General features: G+C 31.9%; 3 protein-coding genes across 3 annotated transcripts; 1 reads left to right on the forward strand and 2 right to left on the reverse strand.

Annotated features, from left to right (window-relative positions):
• Positions 1 to 1,908: 1,908 nt before the first annotated feature.
• LOC136078836 (zinc finger MYM-type protein 5-like) lies at positions 1,909 to 2,397 on the forward strand. The gene has a single exon (XM_065794651.1). It carries the CDS (start codon positions 1,909 to 1,911, stop codon positions 2,395 to 2,397), a length of 489 nt encoding a protein of 162 aa, XP_065650723.1.
• A 6,018-nt stretch (positions 2,398 to 8,415) lies between these two features.
• Positions 8,416 to 11,171, reverse strand: LOC136078837 (mucin-2-like). Its single transcript, XM_065794652.1, has 5 exons — positions 11,167 to 11,171; positions 11,113 to 11,126; positions 9,589 to 11,066; positions 8,905 to 9,435; positions 8,416 to 8,841 (listed from the first exon to the last, which is right to left on the reverse strand). Exons 1-5 carry the CDS (start codon positions 11,169 to 11,171, stop codon positions 8,416 to 8,418), a joined length of 2,454 nt encoding a protein of 817 aa, XP_065650724.1.
• LOC136078838 (uncharacterized) lies at positions 11,034 to 25,043 on the reverse strand. The gene is made up of 4 exons (XM_065794653.1): positions 24,708 to 25,043; positions 24,442 to 24,610; positions 20,521 to 20,577; positions 11,034 to 12,026 (listed from the first exon to the last, which is right to left on the reverse strand). Exons 1-4 carry the CDS (start codon positions 25,041 to 25,043, stop codon positions 11,389 to 11,391), a joined length of 1,200 nt encoding a protein of 399 aa, XP_065650725.1. The 3' UTR covers positions 11,034 to 11,388.
• Between the last annotated feature and the right edge of the window lie 2,405 nt (positions 25,044 to 27,448).

The raw sequence follows: 27,448 nt of genomic DNA on the forward strand, positions 1-27,448 counted from the left end.
TGTCCGGAAAACTGACATTATCATCATAGATTACATTAAAAGCCTTGTTTTAGAAATGAGATAACCTCATAAGGTAACCAAAACACATTCAAAATACTTTTGATCTGATTAACTTTGTAATTGATTTGGCAATTTTAACTAGAGCAATTTCAAGTAGAGGTGATGGAGTGATTAATACTAAACTTTGTTTGTATTTTAAAAGCAAATTAAAAAAGCGACTTTCATTATATGACTTTCAATATATTTAATGTTTATTTTGAAGAGTAAAAATACCTTTTTATTTAAACTTATTTAAAAAAAATAATAATAATTCAGGAAAGTACTTTTTTTGTTATTATAGTATAAATTAATTTTATAATAGTATATTTTGTTAATAATAGTATATCTTGGGATAAGCTTAAGAATAAATGTTGGTAAACTATTATATATGACTTTTCCCAGATCTAAGAATATTTGTAATTAGTTACATGCATTAAATTTATACATGCAAATAACTACAAATATTCTTAGATCTAGGAAAAGTTAATGATTAATGCATTTCATTTTAAATTACAGTAATAATAAGTTGTCTTATTCAAATTATAAATCAAACTCTTAATTCAGAGAAAATTATATTTTTTACATCTTTTAAAAGCTGCTGTACATTTAAATTGAAGTTACTTACATTATTCCCACCGCTTATCACATTCAAAAATAAGTTATTATTTACGGACACGTAGAGACTAATTAGTTAGAACCCAGACCAGCCGGTACTCAAGCTGCTGGCGTTAGAGATCCAGCAGCCGGTACTGTAGCCACTGCGTAATTTTAAATATATGTTTTAAAGATTATATCGTAATACGCCAAGAAACATACGCCATATCAAATCACGCGTTTTTGCGCAACCGAATTTTGTGCTGAGAAAATGGTTCCACGTTTTTAGAACTTGGCGTTTAGGCAAGATGGTGTTTTGTAGCATATTTTTTTAGAATTTTATATTAACTTAGAAGTTTTTTTAAAAGTAGAATAGTTTAACTTTTTTAAAGAGTATTTTTTTATTATATTGACGAAAGTTAAAGTGTTATTTATTGATATCAAAAAGTCAAAAAGTGTATTGTACTTCTTGTGCTTAGTAAATGTTGAAGATATTAGCTTTTTTTTTTTTTCTATCCTATTCTTTTTTTTAAGTTACCCTATTTTTAGATAGATTAGCAGATACCCTATTTTTACCCTCACTTTTGGTATTTAAATTTTGTTTTTCCGACTTCTGTTTGGGGGAGAAGGTGGGGGGGGGGGATTTACTGAAGGATATTAAATATTCGTTTTTATAAGCCGATAATAGTAATTATAAAAAATTTGTGATTTTTCTATACAATGATTTTGTGGTAATATTTAAGTACTAATATTACATTTATAAAGTATCAATGTAAAAATAATATTTATTATATATTAAATCAATAATACATGTTTTTTGCTAAATACTACTCTGTTCCTGAAGTTGTTTCCTTGACACAAACTCTTAAATATTAAAGCTCATATACTGAAGAAAAAAGCGCCCTATAACACTAATATACCTTTGATAACTATTGAGCATTATAATTCTATTATGAGTCGAACCCAAAAGTTATCTGGTGCTGAATTTAAGAAGAATAAAAAACAGCGCCAAGAAAGTGACGAGAAACTACAAAACTGTTTCAAAAAGTGGTTAGTAACAAACTCAGTGGAGAAACAAATTATTTCAGAGAATATTTGTATTGAAATTAATGACAATTCAACAGATCCTATAATTGACTTTAATTGAGTTCAGATCATCATTTGGAATTAATTGAAGAGGAGATTTTCATCAGCCAAAGTCAAGAAGAATTTTGCAAAACTGATTCAGAACCAACCAGGGAAGATGAAAATGCCTAGCTTTCAGGCCCAGCTGAAATGGACGAGGATGAACTTCATTCAGAAATCTCAGAAAATCCAGTGGCCTCGGAAGAAAATTTTCAACATAGGGATCCAGCAACATGGCCTAAAATAACGGACAAAACAAGATGCTTTTTGATTGAGCATAGGCCAGAGCAAGACAGAAGAGAATTTTTCCCAAACATACTGTGTGATTTTGACAACAGAATGCGACACTTCAGCTCAAAATGGTATGAAAATATTCATCCCAATGGTAAAATATTTGTTCGCACTTGGCTGCAGTACAGCAATAAAAAAGATTTTTTATTTTGTTTTTGCTGTTTGTTATTTTTAACAACAAAAACCAACAATTTCTCAGAAATTTCTAAAGGGTTTTGTGACTGGAAAAAACTAAACCCAAGAATTCCCGAGCATGAAAACAACAATGAACACCAAAGATGCTATTCTGATCGGAAAACTCTTGAAAAAAACCTCAAGGAAGGAAAGACCCTGAATTCTGATCTGTAGAGAGTTATTAGTGGAGAGATGAAAAAGCGGAGAGATATCTTTAAAGTGATTGTTGATGCAATTTTTTTCTGTGCCAAGAACAATCTTGCCTTTCGGGGAACAACAGAAGACATCGGTCAACAAAACAGTGGCATTTTTCTGAGCTTAATTGAGTTGATTAGCCATTATTATCCTTTAGTGGCTGAACACATTGTGTCCGTTAAAGCAAAAAAACCCACAACATCCTACTTTTCTCCTTGAATTCAAAATGAGCTGATTGAGTTACTTGGGCAGAAAGTCAGGAAAGAAAGTTTGTCAAACATCAAAGAAGCTAAATACTACTCTGTTCCGTTTGACTGCATTCCAGATACCTCCCACAGAGCAGATGACTCAGATCATCAGGTATGTCCGCATCAGTGATGAAACCTGCACAATTAAGGAAAGCTTTGTGGACTTCATTGAATCTCACCAAAAAACCGGAAAAGGTCTTGCAACAGAGATAAGTGAAAAATTGGAGAAGGATGGTCTAAGCATTTTTGATTGCCGGGGCCAAGGCTATGACAATGGAGCCAATATGTCTGGAAAATACAATGGCGTCAAAGCTCACATCCATTCTCTTAATGAGTCAGCAAGATTTGTTCCATGCGCCGCTCACACTTTAAATCTTGTTGGTGTTCATGCTGCTGAGGTTTCCCCACACATGATTACGTTTTATGGAAAGGTTCAAGCCATCTTTAACTTTTTTTCAAGCTTCACGTCAAGATGGGAAAATCTGATGAAAACGTTGACCATCTCATTAAAGGGAAATAGTGACACAAGATGGTCTACCAAAAAAGAAGCAATTACACCATTTCACAGACAAATCAAAGATGTTCTTCAAGTTTTGGAATCCATTATCCACAATCCCATGACAAATGCTGTCACAGTTAGCAGTGCAAAAGAACTTCTCATTCATATTGATTTCAGTTTTTTGTGTTTGTTGGATTTCTGGTGTCAAATTCTTTCTCTAATTGACCGGGAAAACAAACTGCTTCAGTCAAAAACCATTTCAATTGACATTGCCGTAAAAAAAAATGAAATGGTTGAAGGCTTTTATTCAGAATTTTTGAGACGTTGGTGTGGACAATATTATTAAAGATGCCACAGAAAAAGCTAACCAGAGCGGAATTGATGGTGGCTTTCCAATTAAGAGGAAGCTCAAAGTGAAGCGAATAGCACTTTATGAAGCTGAAGATGCCTCTCACCTTCTCACAGCAGAAACAGAATTCAGATCTCAGTGCAACTTTGTGTTTGACAGCATTATTACTCAAATAGAGTGGCGGTTTGAGGCTGATGTCTGCTGTATCCTCTGATTTTGGCTACCTCAGTGGGCATTCACTCTCTAAAAGTTCAGTGGATGAACTCAAGAAAAAAGCTGCAAATTTATCTCAAATTGACAAGGCAGATTTAGATTCTTCCGATTTCCAGTCAGAAATGGCAAGCTTTAAATATCAAGCTGCCGCAATGATGGATAACTTTGAAAAATCTAGCCCGATCGACATTTTGCAGCTCATTCATAAATATTCTTTAACCGATGCTTATCTCAACACAACAACTGCTATTCGCATCTTCCTCACCATACCAGTCACAGTTGCTACGTGTGAGAAAAGTTTCAGTAAACTTAAGCTCATAAAACACGTTATGAGGTCAACAATTGGCCAAGAACGTTTGTCTAGTTTGGCTATAATTTCAATTGAAAATAAAGTGGCAAACAACATTGATTTTGATGATGTCATTAGTAAATTTGCCTCAAGAAAAGCCAGAAAAGTGGCATTGAACTAAAGTTTGTGCAACCTTAATGACAAATTTTACTTATAACTTGATCATTTTTTTCGTTTAATTTTCTTCTTTTTTTTTTTTAAGGAGGGGGAGGAGGAAGGGAGGGGAAGAGGGGGCGCAATTTTCTTTTCTTGCCCGAAGCGCAAAATTGGCTCGGTACGCCCCTGATTATTAATGAGACTTTAGAAAGACACAAATAATTTAAACGTTTTCAAGAAGACGCTGAATGCTTTGCTGATTTCTCAACCGAAGTAAAATTATTAAGTAAAATATGCAAATTTTGTAATACTGAAGATTGTTTTGGCAGTTTGTTAAGAGATAAAATTGCATATGGAATACGGTGTGAAAAAAGTACGTAAGAAATTACTTTCTAAAAAAACTTCAACACTCGATAAAGCAGTAGAAATTTTTGTTCTTTAGAAAAAGCACAAGTTGGTGTATCTGAATTGCAAAATAATAACAGTGAAAGCGTAGATTGTTTTGAAAGACAATTGTACAGTAAAAACAAATTTAATTCACCCACACAGAACAGTGATAACAGACACTTTAAATTAAACTCATTGGTATGTAAATTCTGTGAAAAAAAGCATCCTTTTATTCGGAGATTATGTCCAGCATGGGGTAAAAAGTGCAGAGACTAGCATTATGAATGACTTCTCAAATAGTTCAGTTTGCCTAAAAGCAAAACCAAATATTCCTGATAGATATGTCGACCAACAGAACAATAGTAAAAATTCGTCAAGTATGCAGCACCTAGGTGCGTTGTTTTTAGGAAGAGTTGGAACAGATTGTGCAGACAGACCTTAGGAAATTCAATTAAAAGTAAAATATGGAAAAATAACATTTAAAATTAACACAGGCGCTGAGCTCACAGTTATAGGAACTAACCATTTAAAAAAGTTTAGAATTAAAATTGAACATTTATACACTACTAATAAACGACTAATACAAGAGTAAGTTAATTGAGCTGATCAGTGATAAGCTTGAAGTTGATAGCTGCACTGTTATGCATGCGAATGATGATCCTGACACGACGATAGTTAACGCAGCTTTGGATCAATGCAGAAATGCAGATTCCGTTTTTGCCGCTATAATTAATAATACTTGATACTGATGTAATCATTATGATGTGATTTTATAAGAAAAAAGGGATGGGTGAGGTTATCATAAGTTCAAACTATGGCGAAAATGGCTTCGACATTACGCCTTCAACAGAAATTAAAAGAAACACAAAAATTGTTTGATTGCTTCATGAACTTGTTTAGTGCGCAAGAGATAGTTTGGAATGCAGGTATCAAGTTGTTTATCATACAGTAAAACGGAAAAGCTGATGACACTCTTTGAGAGACCAGATACAACACATATATGCAAACGGCTGCATCTGCCTCAAGAATTGTTTCGTCGAAGCTACCACTTACAAAAAGGGCAGTATGGTATCACAATTTAAGAGTGTACCTTCAAGTTTTGCAGTGGAAAACGTTGATGATGTGTAGCTTAAATCTGTCGGAATGGAGTTGGAAGATCATTAGTGGAAAATTAGTACTCATCATGACCGAAAAGGTCATGATGGGTACCAATTTTTTATACAATCTTTTATTTTTCCTAATGATACTCATACTCTATACTCTGGAGCAAATATACAAAATTATAATTTTTTAGAACATTGCACCGGAGGAAATTCTTCACGTTATTAAATGTCACTGCAAATTATCTTCAAAGAGGCCATGTGGATCTAAGCTATGTTTGTGTCAAACAAACTACCTTTCTTGTGTTTCAGCATGTGGTGATTGCAAAGGTGTTAGTTGTGAAAACACAACTCAAGCTGAATCTGACAAAATCTCTGATGACGACCAACTCAATGACGGAAACATATTCGATATAATTACAAGCCCATAAAAGTTCACTAATATTGATATAATATTTATACTTTTATATTGAATTAAAAAAATATTAATAATACAAACAGTTTTAAATTTAATCATTTATGTTCACTTTTCTTTTAGTCATGACAAATCAAAGTAAGATAGACAAATAATAGTCATTAATAACATATCACAACTTATAAAGGACCCAATTTATGTAATATTGGCTGAAAATCGACAACTTCTAATTATTTTGATCCCCTGAAAATACGTAACAGTTTTAAATTTTGTTGTTAAGTTTCACTTTTCCTTTAATCAAGCAAAATCAGAATAATATAACCCAATAACAGTTTTTTATTAACGTTTTAAAGCCTAACTTGTGCAAAATTGGTTAAAAATCAACAATTTTTGCCTCATTTTTACCCCCTGAAAATGAATAACAGTATTAAATCTCAAACTTAAGGTTCGCTTTTCTTTTAATCACGACAAATTAGAAAAAGATAGTCAGATAACAGTCACTAATAACACTTTACAACCAATAAATAGCCTAATTTAGGCAAAATAGGCTAAAAATCCGCAAATTTAATTTTGTTTTGACCATTTTTTAAAATTTATATTTTTGTTAACTTACATTTTTTTTTATATACTAAATATAAACTTAAATGATATGAAATTAGTAACTGACAAGTTCACAATTTTAATTTGATTAGAGGTGCGATTTTAAGATTCCCTAAGAAAACCATGTTTTTGAAATTTATCGTTTTGATACCTCACTTTGACATCAGATTGTGAAAAATGCTCAAAGCGTATGCAGGTGGGGTTTTCGATTTCAGCAATTGAAGGGTTATAAAGACGTTTAGGCTGAAAATTGCTTCTGCGCTATACAATATCCACTTCAATCCTCTATTTAGTAGACTAAATATGAAGAGCCCAAGAAAATATCAATTTCTATTGATGTGCAACTAAGATTAGTTTAGTTTCTTTTTGTTTTCTCAAAATCGGTTTACTCCAAATTAGGGCGTTTTGCGAATGGACTCCTCATGAAGAGGTGGCATTATGGTCCCAAATCAAGACACCTGCAAAAAACAATTTATCAATCAAACTGTTTTCTTTATAATTTAAAAAAGTTGGGGCAAATATTTTTAGTGTACAATAGTTTTATCATCCTCTGCATCAAATAGAAGTGATAATGCAAATTGTTTTTTTTAACATTATGATTTTATTTACCAATCAAATAAATCTGGATTTTATTAACTCTCTCGTTTAACTCTCTTTTGGAGGGCATTTATGAAACAATCTACTGATGTGATTAACAAACTACAAAAAAAAAAAAAGAACATATGATTTAAAAACAACAAAGTATAAGAGCATAAGTGACTAATAAAAAAAAATTACATTATAACATGTGATTTCTAAGCAACAGTAAAACAAAATATGTACCGCAAAATGGAGTGTTTAGAAACAGTAAGGTGAGTAGAGGCAAAAATCTACAAATATACAATGTTGATGGACACATGTATATGCAATAATTATATAATAATTATTTTCTTATATTGGTAACTAATCCAATTAACTGGAAATTTTTATTTATTTTGCTACACAGTCGGTTCAAATTAATTTAATAACTTTTTTATTTTGCTGTAACTTGCATCTACTTTGATTGGGACTGATAGGTCAACCTCTATACTATGTAAATATGTAAAAAAAAACTTTTTATAAGCTGCTTTTAAAAATAATATTATACTCAAAGGCTGTTTAAAATATTAATTTTAATTTAATAGTTTTTAAGGAAAAATTTTTATATATTTAAGATTATGATTTCAAGATTAGTTGAGTGAATATCTTGAGCATGAAGGAGGAGAAACTAATATTAATAACATATTAGTATTAAACCAACAAACAACAAAGGTTCTCTATTATTTCTCTTTATGCTCAACTGTTTCAACTCACCTAAAGTTCAAAAGGAAGCATACACGAACTTAAAGTCTGTTTCTACTCAACACACCCTGCAAGGTAAGTATAAACAGAGAGTTACTTTTATTCATTTTTTTTTATGAAAGAAAGCAGCTATTCAAAAACATCACAAACTAATAATGGCACCAGAGTTTGCGTTTTATTTGAATTTTTCTACTTATTTTTCATTTACTTTAAAAAAGCATTTTTACTCACTCTATTTAAAAGTAATTTATACAAACATAACTACTTCTGTGATTCATGAATAAAATAATAGAGAATAATCTTTTAAAAACATTTAAGAAAAACAAACTTATTAAGATTGGCAAAACAAATACGAGCTTAGATCTGTTTCAACTATAAAATAAAAAAAATTTTAAAAATGGTAAAAAGAATTGAAAAAAACTCATATTAAAACTTTTGTAGTTGTGGCTTCAGCTGTTGCTGTTGTAGCTTCAGTTGATGTAGTAAGAGCTTCAGTTGTTGTTGATGTAGCTTCAGTAGTAGTAATTGTTGCTTCAGTTGTCGTTGTTGAAGCTTCAGTTATTGTTGTTAAAGCTTCAAGTGTTATAGTTGTAGCGTCAGTAGTTGCAGTAGGAGCTTCAGTTTCTGTAGTTGCAGTTTCAGTTGTTGTAGTGGAAGCTTCAGTTGTTGTAATTAGAGATTCAGTTGTTGTGATTAAAGCTTCAGTTGTAGGGAATCGAGCTTCAGTTGATGTGGTTGCAGCTTCAGATGTCGTTGTTGTAGCTTCAGTTGTTGTAGTTTCAGCTACAGTTGTTGTGGTTGTTGCTTCAGTTGTTGTGGTAGGAGCTCCAGTTGTTGTCGTTGCAGCCTCTTTTGTTGTGCTTTAAGCTTCAGCTGTTATCGTTGTAGCATCAGCTGTTGTTGTTGTAACTTTGGTTGTTGTGGTCGTAACTTCAGTATTTGTGGTTGGAGCTTCAGTTATTGTGGTTGGAGCTTCAGTTGTTGTGGTTGTAACTTCAGATGTTGCTATAGCTTCAGCTGCTGTTGTTGTAGCTTCAGGTGTTGTAGTTAGAGCTTCAGTTAATGTGGTTGTTGCTTCAGTTGTTGTGGTTAGAGCTTGAGTTTTTGCGGTTGGAGCTTCAGTTGTTGTCGTTGCAGCATGGAATAATGTTGCTGTAGCTACGATTGTTGTGGTCGTAAATTCAGATGTTGTTGTAGCTTCAGATGTTGTTGTTGTTGCTTCAGTTGTTGTGGTTAGAGCTTTGGTTGTTGTGGTCGTACCTTCAGTTGTTGTGGTTGGAGCTTCAGTTGTTGTGGTTGGAGCTTCAGTTGTTGTGGTTGGAGCTTCAGTTGTTGTGGTTGTAACTTCAGATGTTGTTGTAGCTTCAGCTGTTGTTGCTTCAGTTGTTGTAGTTTGAGTTTCAGTTGCTTGTGGTTGTTGTTTCAGTTGTTGTAGTTGGAGCTTAAGTTGTTGTGGTTGGAGCTTCAATTGCTGTCGTTGAACCAGATGGGAGCTCAGCTGTTGTTGCTTCAGTTGTTGAGTTGAGTCGGTTGTTGTGGTCGTAACTTCAGTTGTTGTGGTTGGAGCTTCAGTTGTTGTAGTTGGAGCTCAAGCTGTCGGCAGATCAGTTGTTGTAGCTTCAGCTGTTGTTGTGGTCGTAGCTTCAGTTGTTGTAGTTTGAGCTTCAGTTGTTGTGGTTGTAACTTCAGATGTTGTTGTAGCTTCAGCTGTTGTTGTTATAGCTTCAGTTGTTTTAGTTTGAGCTTCAGTTGTTGTGCAGGTTGCTTCAATTGTTGTGCTTAGTGCTTCACTTGTTGTGGTCGTAACTTCAGTTGTGGTGGTTGGAGCTTCAGTTGTTGTGGTTGGAGCTTCAGTTGTTGTGGTTGTAACTTCAGATGTTGCTGTAGCCTCAGCTGTTGTTGTTGTAGCTTCAGTTGTTGCAGTTTGAGCTTCAGTTGTTGCGATTGTTGCTTTAGTTGTTGTTGTTAGAGGTTCAGTTGTTGTTGTTGTAGCTTCAGATGCTGTTGTGGCTTTAGCTGTTGTTGTTGTAGCTTCAGTTGTTGTGGTTGTTGCTTCAGCTGTTTTGGTTAGAGCTTCGGTTGTTGTGGTCGTAACTTCAGTTGTTGTGGTTGGAGCTTCAGTTGTTGTGATTGTAACTTCAGATGTTGCTGTAGCCTCAGCTGTTGTTGTTGTAGCTTCAGTTGTTGCAGTTTGAGCTTCAGTTGTTGCGATTGTTGCTTTAGTTGTTGTTAGAGGTTCAGTTGTTGTTGTTGTTGTAGCTTTAGTCGTTGTTGTTGTTGTAGCTTCAGATGTTGTTGTAGCTTCAGCTGTTGTTGTTGTAGCTTCAGTTGTTGTGGTTGTTGCTTCAGCTGTTGTAGTTAGAGCTTCGGTTGTTGTGGTCGTAATTTCAGTTGTGGTGGTTGGAGCTTCAGTTGTTGTGGTTGGAGCTTCAGTTGTTGTGGTTATAACATCAGATATTGTTGTAGCTTCACCTGTTGTTGTTGTAGCTTCAGTTGTTGTAGCTTGAGCATCATTTGTTGTGGTTGATGCTTCAGTTGTTGTGCTTAAAGCTTCACTTGTTGTGGTTGTAACTTCAGTTGTTGTGGTTGGAGCTTCAGTTGTTGTGGTAGTTGCTTTAGCTGTTATGGTTAGAGCTTCGGTTGTTGTGATCGTACCTTTAGTTGTTGTGGTTGGAGCTTTAGTTGTTGTGGTTGTATCTTTAGATGTTGTTGTAGCTTCAGCTGTTGTCGCTTCAGTTGTTGCAGTTTGAGCTTCAGTTGTTGCGATTGTTGCTTTAGTTGTTGCTAGAGGTTCAGTTGTTGTTGTTGTTGTAGCTTTAGTCGTTGTTGTTGTTGTAGCTTCAGATGTTGTTGTAGCTTCAGCTGTTGTTGTTGTAGCTTCAGTTGTTGTGGTTGTTGCTTCAGCTGTTGTGGTTAGAGCTTCGGTTGTTGTGGTCGTAACTTCAGTTGTTGTGGTTGGAGCTTCAGTTGTTGTGATTGTTGCTTCAGTTGTTGTTATTAGAGGTTTAGTTGTTGTTGTTGTTGATGTAGCTTCAGCTGTTGTTGTTGTAGCTTCAGTTGTTGTGGTTGGAGCTTCAGTTGTTGTGGTTGAAACTTCAGATACTGCTGTAGCCTCAGCTGTTGTTATTGTAGCTTCAGTTGCTGTGGTTGGAGCTTCAGTTGTTGTCGTTGCAGCATCGGTTGTTGTTGTTGTAGCTTCGGTTGTTGTGGTCGTAACTTCAGATGGTGTTGTAGCTTCAGCTGTTGTTGTTGTAGCTTCAGTTGTTGTGGTTTGAGTTTCAGTTGTTGTGGTTGTTGCTTCAGTTGTTGTGGTTGGAGCTTCAGTTGTTGTGGTTGTAACTTCAGATGTTGCTGTAGCCTTAGCTGTTGTTGTTGTAGCTTCAGTTGTTGCAGTTTAAGCTTCAGTTGTTGCGATTGTTGCTTTAGTTGTTGTTAGAGGTTCAGTTGTTGTTGTTGTTGTAGATTTAGTCGTTGTTGTTGTTATAGCTTCAGATGTTGTTGTAGCTTCAGCTGTTGTTGTTGTAGCTTCAGTTGTTATGGTTGTTGCTTTAGCTGTTGTGGTTAGAGCTTCGGTTGTTGTGGTCGTAACTTCAGTTGTTGTGGTTGGAGCTTCAGTTGTTGTGGTTGTAACATCAGATGTTGTTGTAGCTTCACCTGTTGTTGTTGTAGCTTCAGTTGTTGTAGCTTGAGCATCATTTGTTGTGGTTGATGCTTCAGTTGTTGTGCTTAAAGCTTCACTTGTTGTGGTTGTAACTTCAGTTGTTGTGGTTGGAGCTTCAGTTGTTGTGGTCGTACCTTCAGTTGTTGTGGTTGGAGATTTAGTGGTTGTGGTTGTATCTTTAGATGTTGTTGTAGCTTCAGCTGTTGTCGCTTCATTTGTTGTAGTTTGAGTTGCAGTTGTTGTGGTTGTTGTTTCAGTTGTTGTGGTTGGAGCTTCAGATGTTGTGGTTTTTTCTGTAGTTGTGGTGGTTAGTGCTTTAGTTGTTGCGGTTGTTGCTCCAGTTATTATAGTTTCATTTGTTGTGGTTGGAGCTTGATAAAATAGATAAAATTTTAAGCATGTTGTAAAAAACTTTAACGAAAATCAGTCAATTAATTACTTTATATTATTTTTTATTCTTTTGTTAAAAAGATTCATTTGCCAATTGCATAGAAGTAAAGTTTTCAGTTTTAAGTTTTTGTTTTGTATAATTAAAATTCTACTTATTTTACTTGATTAATTAGTTTAAACAAAAAGTAGAATTTTTTTATATACTTAAAACTTTTTGAAACAATTATATAAAATGAAACTTGATATTAAGTATTTAACATTTGTTTCTAATTAATATTTAATTACTTTAAAGCAAATAAGCAATTATTTTTTATTACATCTGCCTGCGGGAGGCAAATATTTTTGCCTCCAGTTTGATGGCCGCAGCCAGTTAGGAGGTAGAAGCCATTGGCGGCGGCCTCCTAATGGCTTTGCCTGCATAATTTTTTGTGGAGGTGGCCATCATTGGCTTCCGCCTCTCTATAGGCGTCGTACTCGAAAACATTTTGCCTCCAAAAAGAAACTCTGGCTGCGGCTGTCATTAGAAAAGTTAAAGCCACTGGAGACAGAAGAAAGAGCATATTTCCGCTAAAAATTGATCGGGAGCCCGCCACCAACAGCTTTCTCTTTCCTAAAAAGTTAGTTTTTTGGCAGAAAGTTACTTTTCCGCCGGGCGGCATTATTAACTCTGTAATAAACCTTGCAAACGGCCGTGACCAATTTGTCTAAAATAAAATATTATGCGTGGACTTACAACACGAAAAACATCAAGCGTTTCCTGGGTAACGCTTGTATTCTTAAGTACTTTTTTAACATAGCTTAAAGCTTGGAATGGCACTGCAAAAATTTAGTGAAAAAACATCGCTACAGCAAGTAAATCTTAAAAAGAAATAGTAATGATTTATCTAACTTTAGTTCTGATCATATTTCTTCTAATGAAGGATCAAAAAAATCTTTGACAGAAAAAGAAATTACAAGCTCATCTGCAAATGATGATAAAGTTACTGATGATGTTGACATATAAAATATTTCACAAAACAAAAATTGGATTAATGTCAATAACTATACAGCAAATTCTATAAATTTTAAAGGAAACCCAGGATCTTACCCAAGTTTTTTATTTGATAGTAGCTCTTTTACTTTATTTAAAGCTTTTGTAACCAGAAAGCTTGTCAATTCAAAGAAATAACTATGTAACTATTTAGAGACAAAGTTCTTCAAGTTTTATTCATCACAAAGTTCATTATTTGTACACGAAAATTAATAAATTAATCAAAAGTATTAAAAAAAATTGATTTTCTTCAAGACAAAACAAGCGCAACTCGACAAAATGTTGACCAAGCTGTATTTCGCTATAAATATTTTGTGGCGAATCCTTTGTTGTTGATCGCAGCCTTGCATCTTCGAGGCATAGATTCGATTAGGTGATCAATGAAACTTTGTGGAATCGTTGCCCAGGTCTTTTGGATTTGTTCAAACAGTTGATCCTTATTAGACGAACACCTCCACGATTAATTCTGCTTTTGACGATCTCTCAAGGTTCTCAATAGGGTTGAGATCCGTAGATTAAGACAGCCAATCCATCACCGATAGGTGATTGTCTTGGAACCACTGCTTGACTACTTTTGCAGTGTGTTTCGGATCGTTGTCTTGCTGAAAAACCCATTTTATTGGCATATTCAATTCAGCATGAGGTAACATAACATCTTTTAGGATATTTTTATACATGAAACGGTCCATTATTCCATCGTTTCGATGTATTGGACCTAGACCGTTAGCAGAAAAACACCCCCAGACCATTACATTGCCTCCACCATGCTTTACGGTCTTATGGCAGAAACGTAAATCGAGGCGTTTTCCGGCCGGTCGACGTACGCGGCAAATGCCATCGCTCCCAATGATGTTGAACTTCAATTCATCACTAAACAGGACAGTTCGCCATTTCTGCACATTCCAGTCAATATAAGATGTAGCGAACAGGAGTCTTTTCTTCTGGTTTTTTAGTGAAATCAGGAGTTTCTTGGCAGGGCGTCGAAAAACAATCCGGCTTCAACAGCACGTCGTCTGATTGTTTGGTCCGAAACAGGCAGCTCTAATTGCTTTTGTATCTCTAATGATAATATCCAGGGATCCTTCTTGATGGATATGACAATCATAGATTCCTCTCTAGACGTGGTGGAACGTGGTCTTCCACCTATGTTATCTGCTGCCAACTTCCCCGTAGAACGATATTTGGAACATAGTCTTGATACGGTCTATTTTTTCACGCCATATTTATCACAAATACTTTTTTGTGACATTCCACTTACGTAATCGCCAATAATTTTCCAATCGAAGACTGTCGGGAGCGATTTTTGCACTTGAAGTCATAAAAATAATAAAAATAAATAATCACGCTTCTCAAGGCTTACCGTGTTACATTTACCTTGTGATGATATAATAATGCTCTGTGGAACGCAACGTCTTGGTTGGATGTGGACTGTATTGATGTAATGAAACACTTGTTGTATTTCACTTCTTGTATTGATGTTCTTCAATAAAACACTTTGATAAAACTCACTTCGACAAACTGTTTTGATAATACTAACTGATTGACTTCCATATACTGACTGAATTACATGTCGATTTACATGTCTCTTATATAGTAAAATGAACCTTTGTGGACTTGTTCTGGAAGATTCTAGATGCTCCTTTTCGATGCTTCTGGAAGCTTCTGGATGCGTCTGGATGCCTCTGAATGTCTCTTGATATTTCTGGATGCTACTGGATGCTTCCAGATGTTTCTTCTAGAAACTTCTGGAAGCTTCTGCATGCTTCTGAAAACTTCTGGAAACTTCTGGATACTTCCTTTAATTATTAAAAAACTTCCTTGACGTTGACACGGACCAGACTTAAGAAAACGAAACAAACCAAAAAAGTTGCACTTGTTTTGTCCGTTGCAAAATGGCACTTGTCAACGAAATTCTGCGTGTGTGCTGTCACCTGTCAGCTGATTGCTCATGTCATGGCATGCTATGACTTCAGACTCCTGAACTCTTTGCTGTGGTAGTATAGTTCTTTTCGTTTTTAAGACACGTAAAATTAGGAACACTTTTCAGCATTGTTCGATGTTGGTTGCAAATGTTTTGTCCAATACTGTATATATAGGCTTATCCAGAAAGGCGTGTGATCTCAAGTCTTGATGACCACGCGAACAACATTTTGTTTTGACGATTTAACAAAGATTTTTAACAAATGCTCTGAAAACTTGGTTTTTTAATTATGTTGAAAATAAATAACTTCGACATGTTTATCTTTACTGACATTTTTATTTTAGCAAAACGTTTTTGAATAAAGTAGCAAATGATTTATTCTAACTATCATTGAAAGCTGTATAAATTTTTATTTAAATTATTTATATTATTTATATTTATAGTTATATAAGATTTTCTTATAAGAAAAATAAAAAAAGTAAAAATTATTATAAAAAATAAATCAAATTTTAATGGCGACGAGTTTAAAGAACTAAAGTTCTCTTTATATAATTTTTTGTATAACTTTGTATAAGAATCATTAAAATTTTTGCTGAGGAGAAAAAGAAGAACAAACTTTTTTGAAAGCTGTTTGAGTTAAATAAACTTTGATTTTTACTAATGTTTTTCTATTGTTGAACGCATTTAATTGAATTAACAAATCAATGCTAACGATTTTTTATAAAAATATAAATGAATGATATATATATATATATATATATATATATATATATATATATATATATATATATATATATATATATATATATATATATATATATATATATGTATTTATATATGGATTATTAGTGTCTTTAAATTAAAAAAAATAATAATAATATCAACTTTTAAATAAATGATTTACTTATTTTTCGTTTTGATTACGTTACTGCAAAGAATTATTAGGAATCTTTTTTTTTAACTTTTAAATGTTTGCATTTACTAAAAAATCGTTAGGTGTAAGTTGTTACTTTATTTAAAAAGGGTTTTGCATAATATTATATTATAAAAACATTAGTAAAGATAAACAATTCAGAGTTATTTATTCTAAACATAATTTAGATAATCTATCGTTATAGTTTATTATTTGTTTTAAATTTTTTTATTTCAATTTTAGTTAAGTTATCTTCAGGGTTGCAAAAAAAACATTTTTTTTAGAAAAAAAAAACAAAAACCATGGGTTTATTTTAAATACACCAAAAAAATCATCGTTTGTTTGGTTTAAACTCTTTCTTTTTTTTTTTATTTAAAAAAAAAGCCATGCTTAGTCAACCTTTTCAACAACATACAAAGCATTAGTCATTTTACTTAAGTAAATATCTTTTCTACCAACATAACTGATGTAATGTTTTTTTTAGTTTACTATTATTAACCGTAATATAGCAATAAAGCAATATATAAACTTGTTATCTGAAAGAAGATCCAAAGATCTTGTCGCCAGAACCATATAAAATATATCAAACGTGTAGATATAATAAAATAATAATACAATTGATTTAAGACTGAAAATAATTTTACAAATAATCCAGAATGGAAATTTTTCTTTTCGAAAATATTTATATATATTGCCAGTAGAAAGAATATAGTTTTTGAATTTAGTTTTAAAAACGGAAAACGAAATTGACAAATGAAAATTAGGAACAACAACTTTGTTCCATAAAAACGGTGCTCAATATTTAATGCAAAATTCATTAATCTTCGTTTGACAAAAGGGTTCAATAAATGAAATGTTTTTGAAATATATTTTGAACAATATTTGCATAATTTATATAGCTATGAATAAATGAGTAGTAGAGTTGAATTAAATTTTGTTTACTCGTATAGTATCTGACCTTAGTTAGAATTCCAATACTTTTGGCCAATTTAGTAGAAATAAAGTCGATATGATACTTCCATGTAATATTTTAATCAATGTAAATGCCAAAATATCTTGTGACCGACTCCTTTTTTATTTAAGTTTTATTAATCAAAAGTTTAGGCAAATTATTTGGTAAAAAACGCTTTTTTGCGAAGGAATGGAAAAGGATCCATTTTGTTTTATCAATGTGTAAAGTTAACTTGTTGCACTTAAACCAGTTGGAGATGTGATTGAGTTCTTTATTCATATTTGAAAAAAGCTCATAAATGTCACTGTTTCACAGAAATAAATTAATATCTTCGTTCTGAAAATGATACTCATAAAGTTAGAAGCTTTATTTAAATCATTTATATAGACTAAAAACTAAAGTGGGCCTAGAATAGAACCATGTGGAACACAACATTTTATGTCAATTAATTTTTCATTTTGAAAATAATCTACATAGAAAACAAATTATTTTCTATTTAAGTAACTTTTATACCATTTTAATAATTTGCCATTATTTACATAAAATTTGAGTTTCTTAAGTAGAATTTTGTGATCGACCGTGTCGAATGCTTTTGATAGGTCAATGAAAATACCTAGTATATATTTTGATCTACCAAATTAATTCCCAGGTCAAGCATGTTACATGCTTGACCTGGGCCTTTACAATCGTAGAACTTACCCATTTATCATTTATAATTTATCATTTATCTAGTTTTGTATCCACAGATTATTCTTTTATGTGCTTTTATTTAGCACCACTTCACTCTATCGTCTATTTTTTTGTTCTATATCGCTCTGCTTCATCTCAAGACTGCACTCTTTTTGATGTTATTTCTAATTAAATTGACCTAGCCCTCTCTCTTCATCCGTCAGCCAATATCGTTGTTGTTTTTGTTATTTATTCACTATAATGCTTATTATACTAAATGGCATGGCCCTAGTGTCAGAAACTCTGCTGGCGTTAAGGCCCTCAACTTTTGCCTTTCTCAATTTTTAACTCAAATAGTCAACTTCCAACTCGTTTCCCAGCCAACCCGAACCATTTACCTTCTCTACTCAACTCATGTCTTGTTTCTAATCCTAGTCAATCCTCAGTTTCTCCATATTCACAACTTGGTGCTTCTGATCATGATTTGATCTCTCTAAAAATATTATCTTATTCTTCTTCATCATCAGAATGCCCCTATCATTGTACATATACAACTACCTTAAAGCTGACTGTGGCTCTTTCTGTGATTTTCTTCGTGGTGGCCTTTGAGTAGAAATCTTTCGTCTTCCTGCTGACAAATGCGCTTTTACATAACTTCTTGGATTCAGGCTGGCATGGAATCTTCTTTCTTCTCAACAATTCCAAGTTAAGCCTCACTCTACTTCTTGGTTTACCTCACATTGTGCTGCTGCAAATTCCAATTGAAACCATTACTTCTATATCTACCAGAAAACAGACGTCTGTTTACTATAGCCAGAAATCATTGTAAAGAGGTTTTGTTTAATGTTAAAACCTGCTATTCTTAAGTCATGAAATCTCGTATTTTATCTCAAAAGTTAGACTTTTGTGACTTCTGGAGAATCTTTAACAGAATCAATAATAAGGGAAACTGTAATTCCACCTCTGTATGGTTAAGATTTTGTAACCTCATATAAAAACAAAGCTGATTAGGTTGCTCAGAACTTTTCGTCAATATCATCACCTGATTCCACTAGTTGCGTTCTACCTGATATAGCCAACAAACAGGTTGATACATTGCATGACATTCGTATCATTCCATCTTCTGTATCTAAAGTTATTTCCTGCTTAGACTCTTGTACAGCTTGTGGTCCAGAAAACATACCTGTTATAGTCTTGCAAAAATGTTCTCAGGAGCTGTCGTCTATACTTTCAAAACAATTTAACAAGTGCTTATCAGATTCTTGTTTTATATCCTTCTGGAAATCTGCACCTGTTATCACTATTTTCAAAAATTCTGGAGAGCAATCTGACTCGTCTAACTATCTTCCCATTAGACAATTAGACAACTGCTTGGGGGAGGGATGGGGGCATTTGAGCTTAAAAAGGATCTCACTTCTGCTACAACATGGGGCTCACAGTGGCTGGTGAGCTTTAATTCAAATAAAACCCAACTTTTTTTAGCTAATTGTTATTGCAATAATTTAGATCTTCCTATATTTATGAATGGTAATGTACTCGAAGAGTCATCTACCCTTCATCTTCTAGGATTAAATCTTACTTCCTATCTTTCTCGGAAACCATATATCAAATCCATTGCAAAATTAGCATCTGTTATTGTGGCATCTTTTTTTGTGCTCGACACTTTCTTACTCCATATTCTATTCTCTATCTCTATAAATCTCAAATCCAGCTTTGTATGGAGTACTGTTGCCATATCTGGAGTGGATCTTCCAATAATACCCTTTTATCTTTTAGAGAAGGTGCAAATACGCATTGTAAACATAGTTGTACCAGCTTTTGCAGCCAACCTTCAACCATTGTCACATCGTTGTATTTTTGCTTATCTTTCTTTTTTCTACAAATATTATAATGGGTACTGCTCTAAAGAGCTAGCGTCTCTTGTGCCATCTACTTAATTTCATTCTCCTGTAACTCGTCATTCTAAGTCTCATCCTTTTACAGTGACAGTTCCTAAGTCCTCCAAAAACTCTTATTTATCTAATTTTTTCCCCTCAAACATCAGTTCTTTGGAATTTGCTTCCTTCATCTTGTTTTTCTAATTCATATAACTTGCAATCTTTTAAGTCGCCTGTGAATCTTTATCTTGCTTTACAAACTACATCTTTTCTGTTTCAGTAACTTCCAACTCTAATAGTGGTTGCTTGCAGCCTTGTTGGAAGCGAAGATATTGAAAAAATACACATATACATATATATATATATATATATATATATATATATATATATATATATATATATATATATATATATATATTTGAAACATTTGTAATGTATATTAATATTTTTGAAATATTTGTATCAGTGCAGAGCTGTATAGTTTATACTGATTTGCCACTCATTTGATTTTGTTGATTTAAAAAAATTTTTTTTTTTCTATTGATTCTTTTTAAACTAAATAAATCAGCAAATTATTGAGTTGCTAAAAGCATTAAAAACATTTTTGAAATAAACCTATATTATTTTTTATAACCTGAGCATGAGCTTTATAATCCTGTCTCATATGTAATATCAATAAGAATACAAATGTTTAAATTTTGATGTCTATACAAAACACCGATAAATTAAATCATTTACGCTTTAATAATGTAAATTGTTTGATTTATTGGTGTTCCGTATAGACATCAAAATTTAAACATTTGTATTTTAATACTCTTTTCAAACGCTATGAAAAAAAAATAAAAAAAAATAACTTAGAGTTAGATGAGTATAGGGCGATTCTCGAATTAATAAAACAAGACAGTTAATTATTGAAACACATTTTTTGTACAATTGTTTTGTATATTTTTACGAAAAACTAACTAAATTTACATTTTAAAATACATTAGAAGTTTTTGTATAGTCTGTGGAAAAATATTGATATTTCCTTCGACAGTTAATAAAATTTGTCAAAACAAAATAACATATATATCATGAGCTAAATCAAAATATTATTAAAACCTTAAATAGTACCTGATGAAGCTTGTGTTGTTATTGTTGTTGAAGGGTCTGTTGTTGTTGTCGTCTCTGCTAAAATTTAAATATATATATATATATATATATATATATATATATATATATATATATATATATATATATATATATATATATATATATATATATATATATATATTAGTAGTTGGTACCATATAAATGGGTCTTTGTAAGTCTATTCTGCACCAAACTTTTCTATACTTTTACCTTTTATTTATCCTAGCTTTCCAGACACATAAAATATGGATCTTTATTAAAACTATCATTTCTATACTTTCAGAATCGATCACTTCTATACATATTCTTTTTTTTTCCATATTTTTTAGTAAAACAATTCATTGTAAAAAATTGCTTTAAAAGCAAAAAAATTAATACGCGCACCTTTTCCGCATACCTAGAGCTTATAGGAGATTTATAATTAGGTTAAAACGCATATCACCGATAGCTCAGTGGTTTCGTGTTCTGGCATCAGTGTCGTTTCAGGGGGTTTAAGAACTCTCCTTAGGGTGATAAATTTTGAAATATTTTCAATCTTGCTTATATATTTATAGCAAAAAATAATAATTTAACGAAAAAGATTTCTAATTGTTAAAAAAAAGTTTTCTCATTTTATACACAATTATTCCATATACTGCCTACAAACTCAACATATGCTAAAGACATTTACACTTACAGACGTTTGTACGTAACGCTATAAAAATGGCAGAGCTAAGAAGATCTTAAACCTTTAAAAACTTTAAACGCGGCCTTGGCCACAAAACACAAATGTAAAAATTAAACCAAAAATATTTCGCGCAGTGACGTCAGTTAGTGGAAAAAGTTTGCTTTTGCAATATTTCATTTTTTGAATATTTTCAATTATGGTGCATACAATTTTGCAGCACAAAAAGATATGAAACTGGTACAAATATATCATTTCACGGATAAGAGTTTTTAAATAAAAAGATAAGTTTTTATTACTATAATAATATACGAATAATTTTAAAGAAATAACATAGTAATTACTATATTTAGTCTTTATGAGAATATAATCCATAAAAATATATTTTATATTTTTTAATAAAAAAATTTTCCTAAAAAGTTAAAATATATTCATATTTCTAGTTATTTGCCACAAAGTGAAGTCACAAACGGCAAACAAAGTTTAGTTTTGATGATTTACGAAAAAGCCGCGTCTATCATTTTTAATTGTCTAAGAAGAAGATGATATAGTTTTAGCAATCATCAAGAGAAATTATCAAGAGAAAAGCAAATCTAAAATCGAAGTTTCAAATTTTCCCTTTGGATAAGACAATATGTTTTGTATTTTTTCAATCTTGCCATTTTTTTTAAATACAATAATATGGCTGGATAGCTCAGTTGTTAAGAGCCTCAAACCAAAAGTTATAACCCGGACTGTACGATATGGGTTCAAATCCCGCCCCGCCAACTCAGCGCTTGAGAAGCACTTCTGCACGTAAAAATTTTAGTCAAAAACGGATGCTACTTTGGATTAGTCTTAATGACTATTTGTGGCTGTCCTTGACTAAGCCAACAATATCTTTGGATATAACTTTGTATAGAAAAATATAGTACGAAAATTCAAATTAATAAAAAGAAAATTAAAAATAACAAAAATAACAAAAATTCAAAATAAAACACTTGAGCAAAAAAGACTTGCAACTATTAGAAAATTTTTCTTATGTTACACATGATCCTGTATAAAACGTTGTGAATGGATTTTAAAAAATTATTATTTAAGATTTTTTTAAAATTATAATAAAAAAAAATAAACTTTTTTCATTTTTAGTTTAAAAGGTCATTTTTTTCTGCAATAAACTATAAAATAACAAATTTTTTTTTTTTAAATAATTGTTATTTTTGAAATTTTTATAAAATTTTGCTTCTTTTGAGACCCATGACATACTTTTGAAAAAATTTTTTTACATAATATTAAGGACCCAAGATAATTTCCTAGAGCATTGATATTTTTCCAGAGTATTTCTGAAATGAATAGACAACTTTTGCACACCCAGGCTAAACGAATTGTAAAAAAAACTAAAATTCACTCCACCCTAGTATACATCCTGGTATCTTAAACACCGGTTAACTCAAACCATTTTTATATTTAACTGTAAGAAGTCAAGTTAAGTAAGTGCTAACTGTATTTATATATACGTCTATAAATATAAACATATATAGTATATAGTATATATATATATATATATATATACATATATATATATTAAGGGTGTCCACTATGCAAAAAATTTTCCAAACCATATATATATATATATATATATATATATATATATATATATATATATATATATATATATATATATATATATATATATATATATATATATATATATATTAAGGGTGTCCATTATGCAAAAAATTTTCAAAACCACCAAAATTGAAATTTTTCCCATTCTAGTGTTTGTTTATAATGTAAAAATTTTTTTTATCAAATTTTAATAACTATTCTAGAACTCCCTCAGAGCCCGTAAAGACAACCCTCACTTTCTTGTTTAAAACAGTGTCTTTTTTAGTTAAAACATAGAGAAATAATTATTGTGAATCGCATTTTTCAAGTATTTAGAAATTAAATCACAGAAATCAAGCCAAACAAAAGCAGCTTGCATAATATATGTTAGCTTTATCCAGTTTAACCAAGATAGTTCTGCATTTTTGGTTAACATTTATAGTCAAAGTATCAGACGAGAAACCCAAAACTAAAGTTAAGACTGTCTTTCTGAATGTTATTAATGTTGTTTCATTGTCCAAGAGTTTTTTTGCCAAAATCAGAATATTGCTGCCTGTGACTTTCAACGCCCTGCAGCAACCATTCTGTTTGTTCTGGATCACTGGTTATGATGATGGCAAATTCTGAAATCAGTTTAACTCCTCTTTCTGCGGTATCATTTACAATTTTTACTGTACGAACAAATTTTTCAGCTTCTTTGTATCCTGGTATGCTCTGTCCACGGTTTAATTGGTTTAGCAAGCCAATCTGTATTGATGCCAAGAATGCTGAACAATAAGTGAGATTCAGGTCCCAGAAGATTTGACAAATCTGTTTGACGAGTGATTTGACAAAAAACTGGCTTACCAAGACGAAAATTTTCGGGTGCTGGAATTTACAAGAGTTTGGCTGCCATATCTTTTTTCACAGTGGAACTAACATGTTTGTTGAAGAAAGCAAATGGAACTATTTCTTCTGTCAAATACCATCGGTGATTGGTTATTTTAGAAAAAATGACATCAGCAACTTCCTTGTCTATTTCTTTCTGAAGTCCATCTTGTCGTGGATGAATTGCAGGTCATTCATTCATCCACTTGGAAAAAAGCTCGCATTTTCCAATGCTAGCTTTTTTCCAAGCTGGTGTGTGGAAAAGAGGATATCGTTTGATTCTAAAAAGTTTGGTCGTCATCCTCTGATCATAAGGCAATTGTTTAGAAATTATGAACATTTTGTTCGCATAAATGTTACATGCCATCCACCGAGCTTGGTGGATAGCTCCTGGTTTAAGAAAGTGTACACCCCGCGCTTGAGTTTGCCCAAAGATGATCAGTGTGTTCTTAGCGCATTCAAGATAGTCATCTCTTGGAAATGTTGTAGCATCTTCCTTAGCAAGTAGATGTATCAAATGATGTATGGTCTGTTCTTTGAGGTTTTGCAACCAGGTGCCTTCAACAGCTAAAGTTTCGATTGGCAACTGTTTATCAATCCTGGCCTAGCAGTTTTAAATTCAGAAAATAATTTATTCTCTGGACCAAAAATGTTTCCAAAGAATTTCTTACAAATTGCTCCGACAAAGATTTTAAAAATGTGATGTCGACAGGCAAGATAAATAAGTTTTCGGCCTTAGTTTTCTTCAATCAATTTAGCAGCACAATTGTGGATGCCACTATTACTGGCGGTGGTATCAAATACCAATGCCACAACATTTTCGCTTAGATCCCAAGCTTCTAGGAGATCCAATGTTGCATTTGCTTGAGTCTCTCCTTTCGAATCAACGAGAACGGGAACACCAAGCAATTTTCCCTCACTGTATTCTAGAGCACCCGACACAAGCACAGCTAACTGTTCATGTTGCACGACTAATATGTCTTTTAGCAATTTTCCGTCCCAGTGAGTGGGCATCTAAACTGGGGTGGGTTGGCTCCACATTATCTATAACACTCTCAGCAATCCTCTGTCGATTTAACATTTCCAGATATCGACATCTCGTACTTCGACGAGATGTCGATCTGGAAATATCAAAATCGTCCAAGTTTCCACCGGCAGCTTTAATTACAGCAGACACAATCATAGTTGTTTTATTATCAGACAATATCAGCCTGTCTGCTGAAGAAGTGATTTCCTCGCATTGCATAATTCTTTTGGGGAGGTGAAGAGTAACAAATTCACATCTATTCATTGGAGGTTCATAATTCAAGTCCCACCCTAAACCGATATCGACGTCAGCAACAGCAATATTTTCATTTTTATTCTGTTCTTCGTCATTAACTTCCATGTCCTCATCATTCTGATCATTCTGATCATCCTGTCTACCTTCTTTTTTCTACTCTTTCTTTTCTTCATCTCTAAGTATGATTTTCCGATTATATCTGACTTCTTTCATTTTTGCTTTAATCTCAAAGATTTTGTCATCCCCGTCGATGGTCGCCTTTCTGTCTTTTTTTTATCTAAATAGAATGCAACATCATCATCTTTCTTTTGGGCAGTCAGTAGCCTGGATTTCATGATTTCCTGTATGGCATCAGGTGATCCAATATCAAAAAGACTATCCAACTTGGCCAAGAAGTTAACACGTTTTCCGCCAGCATCACTTTCACGATTCTTCTTCTTTAACAAGCGGTTCCACTCATTCCAGGGACACATAAGATCTAACACCGAATTTTGTCTTGTCTTTATCTTGATGCATGCCATGTTCCAGATAAGTTACAACAGCGTCGATTACTATATAGCCAATTTTTTGATTTGTTACATGATTTCGGACATTTTCTTCATCGCGTCGTAAAAAAAGAAAAAATTTCAAAACCTGTCTGCAATCGGGTAGTTTGGAACCAGTTATTGATGGTGATGGGTGTCCAATTAACCAAAACTTAGTAGAGGCACGAGTAAAAGGCCTTGTTGTTGATGATGATGACGACGTAGTCTTAGGCCGTGGGTTGGTTGTGTCTAAAACAACTGGAACCGGTTGGCATAGTTTATTTTGAGTCTCACAAACTTATTGTTGCCCACATTTCATTTTTTTAATTTATTTAACTAAAACAGGAAACAGCAAAATAATTATAACAGTCAATATTACATATTAAACTGTGTCAATATCATAATATTAATTTGCTTGTTTATGAAATTTGTAATCAATTTAAAAATGTGCTACTGTTTTAACCGATTTGTGCCATCTCTATAATTCGTAAAATGTAACAAAAAACTCAGGCACTAATGGGTTAAACAGAAAATTGGGGCCTATCTTTAGGGGCTTTGAGGGGGCTCTAGAATAGTCATTAAAATTAAGTAAAACTTTTTTTTACACTGTACACAAACACTACAATGAGAAAAAATTCAATTTGGGTGGTTTTGAAAACTTTTTGCATAGTTGACACCCCTAATATATATATATATATATATATATATATATATATATATATATATATATATATATATATATATATATATATATATATATATATATATATATATATATACATATGTATAAATATATATATATATATATCTACATATATATATATGTATATATATACATATATATATGTATATATATATATATACATATATATGTATGTATATATATATATATATATATATATATAAGTATATATACATATATAAATATATATATATATATATATATATATATATATATATATATATATATATATACGTATATATGTATATATATATATATATTTATATATATATATGCATATATATATATATATATGCATATATATATATATATGCATAAATATATATATATATATATATATATATATATATATATAAATATATACATATATATATGTATATATATATATATATACATATATATATATATATATATATATATATATATATATATATATATATATATATATATATATATATATATATATGTATACATTACTAAACGAACAATAGGTGGCTTTTTCTTGCGTAAATTATGTCGGTAAGACCCTGCTTATATAACACAAGTAAATGTAGTTTGCTTATTTTATTGCAATCTACGATATAGAACAAACTTGGTTATCATACTGGAATTCAAGTCTTTAAATAAAATGTCTTGTATACAAAAATAAGTCCAAAACAAGAGGGAAAAGTGTGTTGTTAGGGGCCGTTGCTATGCTAAATATATTTGACCACCTAACTTAAAACTTAAATTACACCGTTTCTGTTCAATACACTTAAAAACCAATTTTGGAAATAAATTTAGTGGTAAAAAACTGTTCTAAAACAATCAAAACTGAAAATTTTAAATTTTTTAAAAACATTAACTTTATTTCGTGGTAAACCACCTTAAATGTAAGTAATTGAATCAGTAAATAAAAAAGACAAATTCTTCTTGGAATGAATTGCTGTTGAAATTTTTTCAAATTGGATTGTAGTTAGAGTTACGTTTAACTTTGTCGGAGGGAAGTCAAGTACGGCCTGCCAAACACCCTAAAAAGCAAAATTGAAAATTTTCTTGTTCCCAACCAATTTTAACGAATTTAAAAAATCAATGTATAACGCATATAACAATGTATAAACATAAAAACAATATATGATAATAACTCTATGAAATAATAATGATAAAAAGATAGCTATGAAATACTCTATCATAGAGTATTTCATAGTTTTTTTATTATTATTTCAAAAAGTAATTCATAGTTCTTGTGTTTCTCAAATGATTGT

Source organism: Hydra vulgaris, chromosome 03 (assembly GCF_038396675.1).
Source record: "Hydra vulgaris chromosome 03, alternate assembly HydraT2T_AEP".
Lineage (NCBI taxonomy): Eukaryota > Metazoa > Cnidaria > Hydrozoa > Anthoathecata > Hydridae > Hydra > Hydra vulgaris.